Source organism: Strix uralensis, chromosome 1 (genome assembly GCF_047716275.1).
Source record: "Strix uralensis isolate ZFMK-TIS-50842 chromosome 1, bStrUra1, whole genome shotgun sequence".
Classification (NCBI taxonomy): domain Eukaryota; kingdom Metazoa; phylum Chordata; class Aves; order Strigiformes; family Strigidae; genus Strix; species Strix uralensis.
Window position 1 is genome coordinate 50,116,383 of NC_133972.1, and position 14,723 is coordinate 50,131,105.

General features: G+C 35.5%; 1 protein-coding gene across 1 annotated transcript in view; it reads left to right on the forward strand.

Moving 5' to 3' along the window:
- The window catches only part of MALRD1 (MAM and LDL receptor class A domain containing 1), a 288,915-nt gene that overhangs the window by 216,159 nt on the left and 58,033 nt on the right, over window positions 1-14,723 (forward strand). The window contains exon 33 of the mRNA XM_074876823.1: window positions 13,892-14,167. Coding sequence (XP_074732924.1) covers window positions 13,892-14,167 — 276 coding nt within the window. The remainder of the gene's footprint in view (window positions 1-13,891; window positions 14,168-14,723) is intronic.

Consider the following 14,723-nt stretch of genomic DNA (forward strand, 5'->3'; position numbering starts at 1 on the left):
AATTCCACCCTCCTCCAGTCTTTCCCAATCTATATTAATTTGGGTCAGAGACTTTCTGAATCTCTGAAGGTCATGCTTTCTCATAGCTCTCAGCTGATTTTTCTCCTATAAATTAGCCAGTTCTTTCTGGATATAGACAAAATTTTAGTTATTACTGGAAAATTATTTATAATTTAGTTGTTATTGGAAAAACATCAGTTGGCAAACCTTAGTTGCAGGAGGTCTTTTTCACGTTTTTTAATTCCTGTCACATTGCATCCCTCTTCCATGTTCTGCTGTAGGTCATCTCAATTTAAATCCATTATTTGGAATTAGAGTACAAAGTCTCCCTACCACTATTTTCTATCTTTACCACTGGTTTTTTATATACCTTTATTCATAACCTTTAGCTTACATTAAATGTGCTATCCTGGATCCATCCTCCTCAATCCTGATGCTTCCACAGTTCCAAATTCTACTAATCCATCTCTTGTTCCTCACTTAATTTGACATCCAATCTCAGGCATCCTTTTTTTATATTCCCGACAGACTTTTTGCCTCCACCACCACTCTACAGTTGTACGTGCATCCTGATGATTTGGCCACTTTCTTCTATCATCTGTCCTCCTTCTCCAGTTTTACAGTCACTCTTGCTATTGTCCCAGGTGTGTATTTCTAAATTAAAAAAAAAAAAATTAGAAATGTCTAATAGAAGGCAATCTTCTAATGAGTTTGTGAGTTGATATATAATCTCCTCTCCAGCCAAAAAAATTACATCTAGATGCTGTTACTTAAGAGTGTACTGACTTCCTGTTTTTTCATGGTTTTGTACTGCCCTGAGAAGAGTCTTATGCTAATAATCCTTGCTGGTCAGGTAGGCCAAATCTGTGCTTGTGAAGAGACAAGAGAACTACACAAAATCTGTATAACAAACAAAAAAAAAAACCCCAACAAACTAAAACACAACAGTTTAGGAGGAAGAACCTCTCTTTGACTTTTTAGTACTGTTTCTCACAAAGAACAGCTACTTAGGAGGTGCTATTTTTCACTAATAATTGTTGCTGAGTAACCACTTAAAAATTCAGATGATAAAATTTGAAAATATTGCCTTTCAATTGTACAAAATCACTGCCCTGTAGATATTTGTGCAAAAATATTTTCCTTTAACAGAAACAGTGGGAAAGTTTATCTACTCCACTGTCAGTCCTGCTTTGATTTTTGCTCATCATGTCTATTCAAAGACCCAGCTCAAAGAAAAGTGTATTACCTGCAGTACAGGTTTTGTGTAATGTTCTCCCTTCAGAAGATAGCTTTGCTGCTGCAGATCTTTTTCCTCTCTCTGTATTATTATTTTGTAGCTTGTCTTTAATTACTTTGGGTTTCCTGAGGCAGCATGTTCTAAATAGAAGCAATCACAATTTAGCTGGTTGGGAGCTCTAAGCAATAAAGCATTACCAGCAGCTATAATTCAGCTGTGGGTTTTATTTGTTTTTAAGTAGTCAGCCCTCATTAGCCATGAGAGTTTCTACAGATCCAAGAATATTTTTGAACATTTAAACAAAGTGTGGTCAAGCTAGTCCCTGGCGTACTGCAGAAGCAACTTCTAGCTGATGCTGATGCATAGACAACTGCAGTGCCAGCTGTCAGTGGCGTGGGATCTAGCTTAGTTCAGAATTAACTGCTAAATGACATGTATTCTTACCACTGTTCAAGGTTCATTATTTTCTGCTGATAAAGGTGTGTAAAGATCTTATATTACAGAAATTAGTGCATCTTAGGGACCAAATAATTTAGTTGTTACTCAATTCTAACCATCTTCTTTAAACTTTTAATACCCTGATTTTTAAAAAAAGTATTTTTATTTAATATCTTAATTTTTAAAAATAAAAGTTAAAAACCGTTTCCATTTCTAGTTTCAGATGGTCCAAGAATACCAAACAGTTTAATCAGATTCTGTATTCACTAATATCTTTCTCATAGTATTTTCCAGTTCAGCTGAAATAGGAAGCATCACAAAAATTCTTAAAATTTCTGCTTCTACTTAATTTAAATCCTAGCATTAACCCAAAGATACCTAACATCCAAACTTTATTCTACTTCTGTAAATCAGAATTCTGTGTTTCATCACTCACTCATTACTGGAGAAATAAACCAGATGGACAAAGTCTGTATAATTTAAATAGCGAGGTAGTAGTTACATAGCACTTTTATGTATTGGGAGAGTATTCTCAAGAAACAAATAGTAAATATATTTTGTGATCTCATCCAGAGATCATCCAAGCAAAACATTTATGTTTGTGGAGATCTTCTGCTGGAAGAAGGTAATTCTCACTACAAAGTCAGGACGGACTGCTGCTCCAGCCCTTTCACACAGTGAAGTTACCTGCTAGACCCTCTTTAGCAACAGCTCTTTGTGACCTTATACTTCTAAATAGTACTGTTTTAAGTAATTGCTTTATATTTTGTTTTATTCAAAAAGAATAATGTTGACACTTTAAGATGAATATTTGGGCTGCATCTTGGTTATAAACAGGAGTGCAGACATCATGTAACACCCTAGGCTCTACAGTGTTTGAGACACCAGTATATGTTTTTCCAGCATCAGCCATGCTTTCAGTGTTTATCACCAGTTCAGTATTAACGTTGCTTAGTGAAATAATTAACAATTCAAAGAAAATAAATCCCATTGTGCTTCTGTGTCTTCTCTTCTACTCTACCTCTCCTTATCATTCCATATTTTTTCATTTTTTTAGTCTGCTTGCTTTTAGTTTATTTTTTGCAGCTGCTCAGTGCTATCTGAAGTATTTTACTTCTTCTGTTTTGTGAACTACTTTTTATCATCCTTCATCATTTTCTTTTAAAGTCTTTTCTACTTCTGTCTTCTTTTTTCATCGATTCCTTTCTTTACAAAACATTTTAAAAAACCCGTCTTTTTAGTCTATCAACTTCACACATAAGAAAGGACTGTCTGTGTTACAAATTTCCCCCCACACCCTACTTCAGCTTCAGTTTCACCTGAAAGATTTGTCTGCAGTAGAAAATATCATTGGAGATAAAAGGGCAACTCAAATAATGTAAAACACTCAGCACAGACAGGACATGTTGTCTCTAACACTGTGTCATCTGACCATGGTGGAATTGCGCAAAAATTAATGTTATTTCCCAGACTGCTGTGAGTTTGGGTTTTTTTTTAATGTTGTCATAGCTTTTGACTTCACCGCACAGCCTACCATTTAGGTATTGAAATACAGTAAAATTTTCAGTGGTTGTTGATGGTTTTCACATAAGTGAAAATTTTGCTTTGACATGTTGTAACTCATCCAATTCTTCCCTTTGCTCCGTGGCAAAATGCAAACTAGACCTGTTGTAAAGGTTTTAAATAATCTTTACATTGAACAAGCTTTCACTTGTCTTGAAGAAACAAATAGAAGAAGGAAATAAGAATCTGTGAATTACAAGACTGCATTTGGTTCTACATTCAAGCCCAAGCTACCTAGTACTTTAAAGTTGTTTTTAAAAATCCACAAAAAGGCTTATCACTAACCTAAAACCTAATATTCTCCAGAAATTGAATCTTCACTTTCTTTGAGCCATCATAAGACAGTCATGAGAGACAGCCAGCTCCATCCCTATAGATCATCTTTCCTAACATTATAGAAGACCTGATATTGCAAAGAAATGCTGGGACAAAGGAAATTATATTTCAGTCACAAAAATTAGAGTAGATATACTCAGAACTTCAGGTCAACCATAGTAAGTATGGAAAAGGTTCAGCTAGCAATATAACCTGTCTCTAGCAGTTATGGATGCCTGGAAAGAGTATAAAAAAAGGGGAACTACACATACTGGTTTCCCCCAGTACATTCCCCATCACCAGCCAATTGTAATTCAGAGTCTTCCTGGGCCATACACAGTCTCAGAATAGTGATCCTCAGGGTTTTTTTCCCTTAAACTTGTCAGTTCCCCTTTTAACACCAGGGAAATTTTTAATATTCTGTAATTAAATTATATGTTGATGCTTGTATGAATCTAGATTTTATTCATGAAAAGAAAAGCAGTTCAGTGCTTTCTCATTTAGGTCCTGAAATGTATAAAACATTTATTTAAATCTTGCTGATTCACTCTTCTGTCTGGTGGGTAGGATTTCTTCACTCTTTTCCATATTGCAGTTTCATATCTCACAACATATGTATGCATGACAGACCCAATAATAAATTTCCTTCAGAGCAAAACAATTTCCACTAACCTCCAAACAATAGCAGAATTAGGCCTTGTCTAACACTGATATGCAATATCATACCAAAAAAGTATGATGGGTGTAGGTTCAGGCACCAAGCTGAGAAGGAGAGTGTCCCAAAGGCCCAGAACTATATAGATCACCCTCTTTGTTCAAGGTGGGAGGAAATGAACATTATCACTGACATCTTCTAATACAAACCATCTCAGATGAGTGTTTATAATTAAACCACAGCAGAACAAAAATTGTTTCAAAGACTTTTTCATTGCAGTAACTTAGTAAAAGAATAGTGACTATAAAGACTATTTCCATATTAGCATAGATAGCATAAAGAAAGAAAGAGTAAAAAAAAAAGATCTGTGTGGATAATGAGCTGGTCAGGGTTTTCAAAATCAACCATTAGTCTGAGCTACTATAATTTTAGGTGCTATATGGTATCTTGAAGGTATCTAATTTTCAGAAAACAGGGAGTAGTCATTCTTCAGAAGTCAATCTCCTTGTGACTTTGGATTAGAAACCACAGAGCAAAGGTACATGTGCCTGGAAATGATAATTTCATCAAATCTTGGCTGGTTATTATTTCTTTGTTTCTCATAACATATATTGAGGAATTTTTCTCCCTATTTTATCTCTGCTTCATGGAATACACTCCTTGAATCCTGATTGTCTATAAACGTTCCCTGCTCTTCCTGCCACAGACTTCCATTTGCTTTGCAACAGGATCTGTGTGTTTATATTCAATGACATAATCTTTAATCACATTATGGAACACTATTTTACTCAGAGCACCCTCTGCTTTTTCCAATACAGAGATGTCCCTCATGAGAGATTGTACTGGGTCTGGCTGAGCCAGAATTGGTTTTCCCCTATAGCAGCCCTCATGGTGCTGTGTTTTATGTTGGGAGCTGGCAGGGTGTTGATAGCACCCTGGTGTTGTGGCTACTGCTGAGTAGTGCTTACACAGCACCAAGGCTCTTTCCAACGTTTCCCCCCCAGTGGGACAGGGTGGGCAAGATCTTGGGAGGGGACACAACCAGGACAGCTGACCCGAACTGACCAAAGGGATATTCTATACCATATGACGTCTGCTCAGTATAAAGCTGGGAAAAAGGAGGAAGGGGGTGGGGTCACCCTTGGTCCTCCAAGGCAACCACTACGCGTATCGGAGCCCTGCTTCCTGAGAAGGCCCAACATAGCCTGCTAATGGGAAGTAGAGAATAAATCTGTTTTCTTTTTTTTTGCTTCCATGCACGGACCTTTGTTTCGCTTTGCTTATATTAAAACTGCTTTTGTTCTACCCACAAGGGTTGGGTTTTCTTTTTTCCTATCTTATTTTCTTTCCCCTCTTTGCCCTGTTGAGAAAAAAAGGGGAAGGGGGGGGGAGGGAAGTGATAGAGCGAGTTGGTGGGTACCTGGCATTTAGCCAGGGTCAAACCACCACAGAGATAATTGAATATTTCGTTTTCTCCATGTATATTCTTCAAATACACCTCTGAATGTTGAATTGTTTATCTTTATGAAGAGGTTTTCTATGCAACATTCAGATACAATGTCCAAATATTTTAAAAATATTTGATACCTACCTCCATAGTTACTTCTTACTGCATAATGTTATCTACTTGTCAACTAAAAAGAGAATGAAGTAAAATAACCTCTATAATTTGGGGTATCAGATTGTTTTCAGAGTCATAAAAATAAAGAATTCTTAATTGAAACAAAAAGCAAAATACGAAATGGTCAAAATGTTACTCCTATACATACCCTAAACCATCAGACCAGCAAAAGCATTACAGGCAAACTAGCCAAATAACCAAACAGCCTAGAAACCATACATTTGCAGATAATTTTATATGCTCATGACACTTTTAGTAGATCCCATTTCACTACATCTTATAAGAAAAGCATAAATGACACTTGTATCTAATTAAGAGACAACAACCCAAAAAGTACATTGGGTGTTTTTGTGTTGTTTGTGCAAATAAAATAGCCTGGTGCAGAGACAGTCTTTCTGAAGGGTGTGTGTGTATGTGTTCATGCATGCATGTGTGTGAAGCAATAGTGAGAAAATTCTGTAGGACAACAGAACTCATCTAACAAAGGCTTAGATGAAGTCAGTGATCCCTTTCTGACACTCCCAGAGCCTGAACATAGGAGGTACTGGAAGGGTTAACTGTCTGAGTTGCTGATACTACAGTGTTAGATGATGGGGAAAAACCCTGTAGAGGAAACTTAACTTCTGATTTCTTTAAGTTGCAGAGCCAGGGGAATCACTCTTAGCTTGTCTGCTCATGCTTGCAGTGAAGCAGAAATCTCTCTCAGGTTGAGAGCTCAGGGAGTTTCTTTCCTCAGGGGCAAGAAATGATTCAGCAGGAGCTGCTGAGGGAGGCTGCCTGTAAAAACAAAGGAGGGGAAGAGAAAAATAAGATTAGTAGTGGTAGAGGGCTGGGGACACCATAGATATTTGTGAATAGTTTCTTTAGTTAATTAGCTTCTCCCTGAAACCCATCAGAATATGGTTTAGATCATCATTCCTTGGCAGAGATAGGGCATTTCTGCATTTTTAAAGAGTAAAAATTATGATCCAGGACATGGTACCTTAGAGAGCTTCTTCAGCCTATTTCAGTATTTTCCAGTGCACAGACATAGCTGGTTGTGAAGCCACAACTTTTTGCAGATTTCACAGGAAGGGAAACTTGGAATAATTTTAGGATAAGATAGTTACACTATATGAACTACCATAATTAGTGGCAAGTCCTGAATGCAATCGTGTCACGTATGTTTAAATAAATAAAGATAATATCTTCATCCAAACCTTTCAGTTTCTGTCTGCCTTTTTATACTTGTACAGAATACTGAAATCTTCTGATTCAAGCTAGGTGCCTTTTGGGAAATTAAAAATATTTGGATTTATTAATAGCATATTAAAATAGTTTCATTAATATTGAACCTCGAAAACCCATCTGTTTACACCAAAAAAATGCAAATAAGCCTCAAATCACAGAGATGATACTTAGTCTTGCTGTTTTTTCATAAAAATCAACATATTTCCTTGGAGGGACGGAGACAAATCATTTTTGGAATGAAATAGTTTTATGATAATATCTTAGAGAGAAGAAAAATCTCAGATTCTTCATCATATATAACTTAACCTGTTTCCTCAATAAGAGTAAATCAGAAGCTCAAATTTATATCAGAAATTATATGGATCTTACCATAGTTTTCTTCAGGAGTCTTCTCAGCTGACGATAAATTTTTACCGGTAGAAGCTACCTTTCTTTAGAACTTGAGAAATAAAATATTTAGCATGGTGTTGTGTTCCCACCTATGAAAATGTGCTGATTCCAAGAAACTGCTCTTTCTCCACTCTAAACCTGTCCTGTAGTCCAGCCCACCTAATTTTATTGGAAACTGAAGCTTCACAGCTTCTCCAGTTCTTCATAATTCTTCATTCTCCTAATAAATAAACAAATAAATAAATCCATCACAATTGTAGGCATAGCTAGCAATTCCTGGACTGTTCTTAGCAGAAATATGACAAATATTGCCATATTGTTGTCACAGGTAGTCAGTGTGTTCCAGCCAGAAGTGGTAGTCCTCTGAGTAGAAACTATAAATCATAGCTTGATTTTACTGACAGTAAACATGTCTGTTTTCCATTATGGTTGTCTGTTAGCAAACTGTGATAATTTAAAATAAATTCTGCACTGTTCTGCACAGACATATAAAACCCTGAAGTTATTGGGCCAAGTTCTGTTTTCGTTACTTCTGGTTTTGCAACAAGGTCTCTGGGATCGTTTTCATCACCCTGCCCCATACTTCTGTTTTCTCACAAGAAGAAACTTAAACATTCAATTGGCCAGACTCGATTTCCCCTTTTTTTGTCTTTTTACAAGCTTTGAAATTAACATTTTATTTTCTAGAAGAAACTTTATTGACACTGATAAAGACTTACAGACAGATTGTTAAAGTATTTTAACAACTTCAGTCCGGTTAATTTTTTTTAACAAGGTATTTCCTTGCAGCCACCTTGAATGGGTTGATTTCATACCCTGATAAAATGTTTATGGAAGTGAAAGTGAAGACTGCCACTTATTTCAAATTAATTAATGCATTGGACTGGGCCTGTAATTAATTTATACTCTTGTCTACTGAAAACTGTTGGAGGGCTTTATATTTTAGCTACACTTAATAGGTCCACTGTTTTTATTAGATTTAGTAGGCAAATTACTTATGCAAATATATCAGACAGGTTGTTACTTTTCAAGGGTCTGATGCAAGGCCCATTAAAATCAATATGAGTCGTCCCATTCACCTAAATGGGCTTTAGAGCAAGCTCTGATACAACTGAGTTAATGCTGCATAATAGCATACGGGAACTTTATTTCATGCTTCCTGGTGTTGACTCTAATGCCAGTGCCTACTAGTCTTAATTAGAATTCACTGTCACAGGTAATATATAAATATAAATGGAAACCTACTCTGCACCAGAGATTTTGGTATCGGAACAAGGCAGGCAGAAAAGAGGTGGACAGCATGGAGGTGTTTCATTCAAATTAAGCCGTTTGTGTGTTTCTCACTGTGCTAATGACTGTGTAATAGAAACATTTATTTCATATTAGCATTTGGGTGATAACAGTTTTGTGGTTTCCTGTGACTGAATCCCTGTGATTCACGAGCAAAATGTTTACTGCACCGACCTGTGAAGTTTGGCATACAGTCAGGAAACAGGATCAGTACACTCCATGGATGACAAAGACAACAGTACAGCAAAGCAGATATGTACAGAAAATGTTCATCAAACAACAGTAAACCTTTAACAAATCCCTATCCCACAATTATGTAATTATGTCCTTGATGATGAGCACTTACTGACTTAACACTTTTCATACTGTAAAGGCTCATTCCAAATCATCAGCTCATGAGCTCTATTTAGTGTAACAGATGTTTTGATGTTTAGCACATTGAAATAAAAATGTATCCAAAAGCACCCATTTTATCTGACAACAATGAAATACAGATACATTCAGCTGTAGTTATTGCAGTTAAGGAAGCAGTACCTGCCAAATTTGGTTTGCTTTACACACTGGTCTGATTTTTGATTTTTTGTATCTACCTCAACTACTTAATTTCTCTTCAAAGTGTGAGGACACTTGTAGGGTAGCACTTCGTGGTCCATAGGTCATAACTCACCCAGCACAGCTGTGTGAGTAGGTTTCACAAAGGATTAGGACCAAATTAAAATGTCACTTTAGGACCTAATTAAAATGTATTTTTTATAATGTACAAATAGATGTTATATGCACATTTTTAAACCCTTTAATTTTGGTTATTTGCCACATGCAAGGAAAAATAAATGTAAAATAAAACACTGAGTGTAAAGTAAAATAAATAAGGATGTCCTCAGCTTGCTACTTAAAAAATCATGATTCCTTTAGCTATAATGGAACATCAACAATTTACTGCTGTTTTTCATGCAGATCTAAATCCAGACTCGGTGTTCACAGAGCAGAGGTTATTTTCTCTGAAATTGATTTTGATTAGTTTGCTTTTCATCTGTGTGCAAATACTGAATGTATTCCTGAGGATCTCCAGTCCTGTTTTTTCAGTGATCATGCAGCCTGGATACAGAAAGCTAACCTTTTATCCTGTGTTCCTTAGAACACATCATTTTCAGTAGATTTACCTCCAAATCCTTAAACAGCTTCAAATAGATACTGCGTTTTAGAAAAGTAACCTGTACAATATCTCCTCCACTCCTGAATGTCATCTGAAAATGAGAGCCATGCAGCACTCAGGAGATGAGTGCTGGGTTGGGAAGATCTTTTCTGCATGTGGCAAAAGGTGAAGGAAACACTTTTTGTCATGCCAGTATTAGGCGATTGTTGAATCTAATGATCTTAAGTGACTGAAATGGCCCATGGGTCCCAAGCAGATAGTCCAATTTGCATTGAAAAAACAGACTTCAGATTCTGCTGTTTACATAACCTTCATATATATCTACAGATGGATATTCATGTATATACTTAAGTTTAAAGTTATTTTCTAAGGCTGTCAGGTGAGTATACCAGTATGTAACTCAGCACAATGGAGGGTATTTATGATGAGTCTCTCATTAGTGTCAGCTCATTTTTCACTGAAAACCACTTTTCAGTGAAACCAAAATGAATATTGCCTCTCTTTAGAATGAAACATGTCAGTAGCAGATACTGCAATGATGAGCTGAATATAAATAATTACACAGATAGTGGCTTCGAATGCAAGTAATTAGTTTTGCATTAATATCTTGTTTGAGATTTCTTTTCACTTGGAATTAGCTAATGATTTTCTAGATTTGCATATTCCTAATTAGTCGGTTTTAAATGTTAGCTATATACAAATTAATGTTTTATAAATTTTCAAAATTTTTACCAGGCACATGTAATTTATAATTAAGAAAAGCATTTATAACCTACTTTATGTGAAGAAAATAGATTGAACTTGGGAGTACAGTTTTGGCAGATCACGGCAATCATGATGGTTTATAGAATGTCATCCAGAGCACAATCTTCCTATTGCATCTGAAACAAAACAGATGTGAACTAATTAATACATAATGTGATTTAATAAGCAAGGTGATATTCTTACGGTCTTTGAGGTATATTCTCATCTTATTTATTATTCTGATCTAAAATCATTTTGCTGATTTTAAGGTATTGCTTTGGATTTTTATTAACGTATTGAAAACATAAATCTGACTTCAACAAGACACCTGGTTAACTTCACCCCTAATTTAACCTCTAGCATAAAGTGGAGACATCTTCACAGCTCTCAGTTAATATTGCACACTCTAAATTAATTGGTACACAAGTCAGGAAGAACTTCTTTCTATGCATTATTTGTTTCTTTCTATGCATTATTTGTTAACAACAATAGGGAATCATGATAGAAAATAATAATAATAAAAAAAATAATCCCCCATTCAATATTTGCCCAACTACTGAATTTAGTATGAGATCATTTACACACATAAATGCTTTATATGATTGGGACCGTAAGGCTAAACTGATCAGTGCCACAAAAGCCCAAAGATAGTTTAATTCTCAAAATCAGATTCATAACAAGCAACACATTCAAGCATTATTGAGTTTAAGAGGGGATTTCAATTTTCAGAACAAAGTTGGGTTGAAACCTGTTAGCAAACATATCACAAACAGGACAGGTATAGGGAATTAAACTGGATCAAAAATGCTCACAAATGTTCTATAAATGCAATCTTTTCTGCAACATAAACAAGTGACCATAGGAAAATCAAATGTATTCGTACTGTGTGAAGTTAATTTCCACCGTATTAGAAAAAACACAGAAAAACTAAAACTGGACTGCGCAATGACAAAAGTGCATGCCTAAGTGGAACTGACTGCAGCTTAAGTCATTTTCGCTGCCTAAATACCCCCTGGGCAACTGAGGAAAAGGGTCAGAGGTAACAGAAATATAATCATATCGTTCTTTTTTTCCAGAGCAAGTGTAAACTAAAAATACAAAATAATTCATTTTTTTAAATCCAATGTGTAAGATTTGCTCTATTTTTAACAGTACCGGGTTTATATCATTAAAGAGAGAAATATGTTCTCCCAATGACTTTCCATACATTTCATTAGTATCTTGGATACATTTCATTAGAATCATGGCCTTATATACAAGTTCTTCATGATGTATCCAATCCTAATATCTTTATGTGCTATTATTATTTATCTACTAAGATATGGAAACCAAATAGAAAAAAATGTAAAATCTAAAATACTTTTAATTTGTTCAAAAATAAATTCACTATGTGATTTCAATGTCTATAATCAACTATCTAAAGACTACTTTCATAAGCTTTTTCAAGCAGCATAAATGAAAATAAGTTTTTTGAGACTAGCACATTTATAAAACACATATAATGAAAATGCAGTCTTTTCAATCCCACTTAAAAGTACATGTCTTTGAGGGATTTATGATGTAATTCTGAATACAAACAAGCCAAAAGATCAGTAGGTTATTATTTTCACTGTGTCAAAATCCATTATGATTGTTTTATGTTTAGATTATGTCCAGTGTATGGAATATACATTTTTTCTAGTAGCATGATAGAATTTAACACCACTAGCAGCATGAAATGATGTCAGGAATATTCTATTGTATGAGGCTTTTCAATTATGATTTTCTGACATAAAGTCAACATGAAAATAAAAAATTGCTAAGGTAACAAAGGTCAGTGTTAGCAGTTTGAGCTCTTTTTCCTTGTAACTGTTTCACAAGCAACCAGATGGTAAAATAGTATTTTGTTTATCTGAATGCATCAGCAGTTCATTTTTTCTACAATATGCTATTGTTATTCACGATGCAGGTATTTTAGAAACTGAGTATGTTTCAGCAAAGCTCTCCTGCTGTAAGACCCCAGCCTGGTATCACAGAATAAACAAACATACTGCTATGCCCAGTGGATTAAAAGTAGTAACATAATGTGAAAATCCATGTATTCCCTTACAGCATGTCATGCCTTAATGCAGCAACATTTGACTTCTGAGGTCAGAGACAAATGCTTGCACCATTTCAAAAAGCAAGCTAAAACCCACCCATGAATTTTTGCACTTGATCTGCTCTGCTTCAGCCCAAGTCAACAGCAAAACTCCTCCTGTCTTTTACAGAGGTGGTGACATTACTTTTTCTTTACTTGTTCATAACAATCGTAATATTATTTTCTTTACTCACCTGCTGCAAGCTGGCATAGAAAAGATTAAATACATAGAGTTAAATTCTGGAGAATTTTCTCTTTTCTCTGTGCATAAAACAAAAATTACAGGAATCCATCACATTGCTCCCATGGGAGACATTGTTGGGGTAAAGCATTAGCATAGCCAGCATCTTAGAATTCAGTTTCCACAAATAGTTCTAATTCTTATGCTGGTAAAATTCAGTTGCAATGATTTTCATAGGAAGAAAGAGGGATTTAAATGTCTGAGACAAATTTATTTGTATAAGTGATCACAGAAAGTTTTTATTTCCAACAATGCAAGTAAGCATGGGGTATTTCTTATTTTGTCAGCTGTGTAAATTAGTCAAAGTCTGAAATTTAAAAATACTTTTTTTTTCCACTTGTACCCTGGAAACTTTTATCTAGCATTTTCTTTGATTTAATTCTCTATCACATCAAAATAAGCTACAGAATCAGAGTGATAATAAAGCAGTAAAAATTTTGTTGTTACTTTACAAAAATCTTTTTCTTACTCTGCTGAGAGCTCAGACCTTACTGTGTACAATAGCTTTCCGTGAAAAGAGCTCCTTGTTGATCCAGTCTTTGATTGTTGTTCACCCATTCAGTATACATACAGAGGACGATTGTAACTTGAGGGCTATTTTAACCCTTTCCCGATACAGGGTGAAAGATAAGTTTAAAGCAGAAGCAGTAACAGGACCAAAACAAATGATGAATTTGAGATTTAAATGCAAAATACTGAAACAACAGTGGAGTTAATGTGATGAGACAAAATGTTTTCAATAGTGTGTTCTGTACTTAGGAGCTGTGTCTTTATACAAGTTGGTTTGGGTGTTTTTTAAAGTGCTCCTGCCAGCAGTCCCTATGTACATCTCAAAGGCAGTATAGATGACTGCTGAAAGAACAGAATCTATAAATATTCTTTTTTCTTCTTGTAGGATCAGCTGATCCACACCCTCCAACTTGCAGTAGTGACCAGTTCACATGTGCATACGTGCAGCAGTGTTTGCCCCTCTCTACAAAATGCAATGGGTCTGAAGACTGCATGGATGGAAGTGATGAAATTAACTGTCTCACAGAGACACCAACCACCTTGTCTCCAAACTTCTGCAAGCAAACAGAGTTCCTGTGTCCTTCCGAAGGCTGTATCCCATCACTCCTGAAATGCGATGGTGTGCCTGACTGCCACCTTAACGAAGATGAAGTTGGCTGCCGTAAGTTACTTTCATTGATGCAGTTAAAGTGATGTTAACTTACTTTACTAAAACAGTGATGTGAAAAAGAGAAATATAATCAAGTATAGTGTAAAATGCACTATCCCTCATCAAGAAAAATGTTATTTGTAGCACGTATAATGTGTTACCTGGAAAGACACTACATTTGCAAATAATCTTGCTTATGCATTTTCATTCTCTGGCTATCAACTTTGATAAATGCTTAAAGTTGTTTGTATTGTATTTCTGTTAATAATTGGAAGCATTTCCGCTTTTTTCCATAGCAGTACAGTCAGCTGCATTTACATTGCCTCATCTCTGATTACAATATGACAGATAGATAGACTTTTGCAGTTCTGTATTTCAGTAACATTCAAGGCTGTCCTGACCTTTCAAGGATTTTGAAATCAAGTCTGTTCATGCAGTAGCAGCAATTTCTGCCCCTACCAAGGAAAAGGGCTCAGAAGCAAAATGCAAGAACAGCCTTTGAACTGTAACTGCAATGAGATACCGTGAAGTTTCAGATAGACACAAAAGTGAGTGTCTGCCCATTTCA